Source organism: Salvia splendens, chromosome 8 (assembly GCF_004379255.2).
Source record: "Salvia splendens isolate huo1 chromosome 8, SspV2, whole genome shotgun sequence".
NCBI lineage: Eukaryota > Viridiplantae > Streptophyta > Magnoliopsida > Lamiales > Lamiaceae > Salvia > Salvia splendens.
In genome coordinates this window covers 4720496-4723736 of record NC_056039.1, presented here as the reverse complement: position 1 = coordinate 4723736, position 3241 = coordinate 4720496, and the positions used below count along the sequence as shown (strand labels likewise).

The following is a 3241-nucleotide window of genomic DNA, read 5'->3' as shown; positions in this document are numbered from 1 at the left end:
GCAGTAGGCTGAGGCCGAACTCTAGCTTGATGCCGACCTGAGAGCAGAGCTTGATTGGTTGGCTTTTACTGAGCTGTAGGCTGAGGCCGAACTCCTTGGTAATGCCGAACTCATACTCTTCCTTGGGCTTTGGGCTGATGGGCCGTCATTGCTGTTGGGCTTGTTTGGTACGCACCCCATCAGATAGCTCAAATAAAAATATGGAGTATCATTTGCATAGGGCGGAGTATTTATTTTGTCATCGCTTGATATTGTCCAACCTTTATGATCCGATCTTCAGGCGTTGAGGAATGTAACACAAGGATCGATTCTACGGCATGTCGAATGCTTGCGCACTGGAACTGTTCATGAAGACAAAATCCCAAAATAGGCTGGTTGGAAATAGGTCGAACACTTGGTGTGCATGACGTTTCATGAATAGCTGGCACAGTTAGGGAAACGGCAATGACGAATGAGGACTTTTGGGGTTAGGTTCGGTCAAGCAATATGCGAGCAACACCTTTGCTCGAACTGAGACTCACGTCGAATGGGGCCGACGGGAAGAGTGAATGGCGGTGTTGGCACGTGAATGTTTGACGCCGCAATTGATCAAGTAAGTTCAATAGATTATGCTACTAATTACGTAGTATTCCATATAAACGTAAATTTACTATTGCAAAAAGGCTATAAAACCATGCTGTTAAGAAACATCTATTCTATTGTATCGTACAGAACATGCATCAATTAATTTTTAAAAAAAATTACATTGTTTATTAGTGTGGATAGGTAATAGTGATGCATTTTTTTTTTTATCATTTTAGCTATATATTATATTATTCATCGCAGTCAACATTAACTCTTATTTACCAATATTGCTATGATTTGATCCATCATAATATTACAATAAAAATGAGACTCTTATTTCACTTGCAATATATTCAAATCTAAAATTTGTATCAGAGGCAAATGAGACACTATTTGGATATAGTAATCAGTGTATAAATGCAGTAGGATCTGGAGGAGTAGGGGCTTGCATTGATCCTTGAAGCATATGCATTACTATATTCATGTGAGGCCTCTGTGTTGGATCTTCTTGAATGCACCATATTGCTGTCTTCACATATATCTCAAACGTTTTCATGTCGCTCCTTGCTATCTCATCCTTCGCCACTAGCAAATCTAATGCCCCTTGTTGGTAGTAATCATATGCCCAGTCAGCAAGAACTGTTTCTCCCTCATCTTCCACATCCGCTTCATAACTCCTTCTGCAACACATCAGCTCAAGCAGCATGATTCCGAAGCTGTACACATCCACTTTAACTGTTATAGGCATGTTCCTGAACCATTCCGGAGCCACATACCCTTTTGTCCCCCTTATTCCGGTGATCGTTCTTGTCTGATCAGCTTTGAGAAGCTTTGCTAGCCCAAAGTCTGCTATTTTTGGGATGAAAGACTCATCCAGAAGCAGGTTCTGAGGCTTGATGTCGCAGTGTATGATGGGCACGCTGCAATCTTCGTGCAGATAGCATATCCCTCTTGCGATTGCAAATGCAATCTGAACTCTTGTATGCCAGTTCGGCCTTGGTGATTTTTGGAAGAGGAAAGTGGCTAGAGGTCCATTGGTTATGAACTCGTACACCAAAATTCTGTTCTGGCCTTCATCGCAATACCCTAGCAGCTGCACAAGGTTCTTATGGTTGGTTCTGCTTATTGAGCTCACTTCAGCTTTGAACTCATCATCCGCTTGTTCGAAGACCTTGTGCAGCTTCTTGACGGCAACAACCTTTCCATCAGTTTTTAGAGTACCTCTGTAGACTATGGAGCATGCACCCCTCCCTAATTCTTCATTAAATCCATCGGTAGCTTCTTCTACCTCTTTGAAGCTTAAGCTACTAATCGTGCTCACTCCAGCAGGTTGCACACGGCTCCTCTGTTCCACCATTGTCGTTTTTTCACGTTTCAAGTAGAACACAAAAAAGAAACTCAAAAGAAGAAACAATAACACCGAACAGCCTAACAAGGCCGACAATATTGTTACAGTGGTGGAGCTTCTCTTATTGCTTTCTCGGCCGGAGGGAGGGGTGTGGGGATTCGACGTAAAAGTATTGTTCATCCTGACCTTTATCAAGGCCTTTCCGGCAAAGCCAGAATTTAGCCTCCCATTGGAGAAGGGCAGAGACTTCTTAAAACAATCTCCGTTAGAATATACTGCAATAGCACAAAAACAATCGGAAAGGCAGGATTGGCGGCAGCTATCTTCGTCGACGTTCCTCAACTTTGTATAATCCACGAAAGGCCAATCTATGTTGTACATCTCTATCAATCTGAAACTCTGTGCATCCTGCGCTTGTTGATGGTCGCATCTTTGTTGCACGAAATCGGGCGTGCAACCACTAAGGCCTCCACCCCTTGGGTAGTAATTCAAGGGGCAGTCGCAGCTCGGCCGTCCTTCTGCTTTAATTGAGCAGTAACTGTTGAAACCACAAGGACCGCCGCCTGTATGACGTTCTACAACAGCACGGCGTATGTTGGAAGGCTCAAAGTCACGTACAGACCACGCCGAGGATGAATTAGCAGACATAGGATGGACAGAAGTGCACTACCGCAACCAGGCAGCTGGCATACAGAGGCGCGGCTGACATGTTCGACGAGTACCTCTACATCGGCGAGACGACTGCCCGCGAGTGCCTGAAGTATTTTTGTCAGAGCGTTAGGGAGATATTCGGGGATAGGTATCTTCGGAAGCCTACCCCCGAAGATTGTCAGGCTCTGCTGGATATGTACGGGAATCAGCACGGGTTTCCGGGGATGTTAGGCAGCATAGATTGTATGCACTGGGAGTGGAAGAACTGCCCCGCTGCCTGGAAAGGGATGACACTACTGGTTTCAAGGGCAAGAATCCCACGATTATCCTTGAAGCGGTAGCTGACTACCGGCTGTGGATTTGGCATGCCTATTTTGTAGTAGCCGGGTCGAACAACAACATCAACGTCCTCCAGTCGTCGCCCCTTTTCAACGACCAGTGCATGGGCGTCGGTCCTGCCGTCAATTTCGTCGCCAACGGCAACCAGCAAAACATGGACTATTATTTGGCGGATGGGATATACCCTATGTGGCCCGTCTTTGTGAAGACGATCAAATGCCCAGCAGATGAAAAGAAGATATATTTTGCGGGTCGCCATGAGGCAGCGCGCAAGGAAGTGGAGCGGGCATTTGGTGTGCTCCAGGCTCGATGGGCGGTAGTGAAGGGTCCAACACGGCT

General features: G+C 45.7%; 1 protein-coding gene across 1 annotated transcript; it reads right to left on the bottom strand.

The window, feature by feature from the left end:
* Positions 1–901: 901 nt before the first annotated feature.
* Positions 902–2605, bottom strand: LOC121744063 (G-type lectin S-receptor-like serine/threonine-protein kinase LECRK4). The gene has a single exon (XM_042137504.1). It carries the CDS (start codon positions 2558–2560, stop codon positions 971–973), a length of 1590 nt encoding a protein of 529 aa, XP_041993438.1. The 5' UTR covers positions 2561–2605; the 3' UTR covers positions 902–970.
* Between the last annotated feature and the right edge of the window lie 636 nt (positions 2606–3241).

Excerpts from the sequence above, each read along its gene's own strand:
- LOC121744063 (XM_042137504.1), bottom strand. The coding sequence starts at position 2,560 with ATGTCTGCTAATTCATCCTCGGCGTGGTCTGTACGTGACTTTGAGCCT.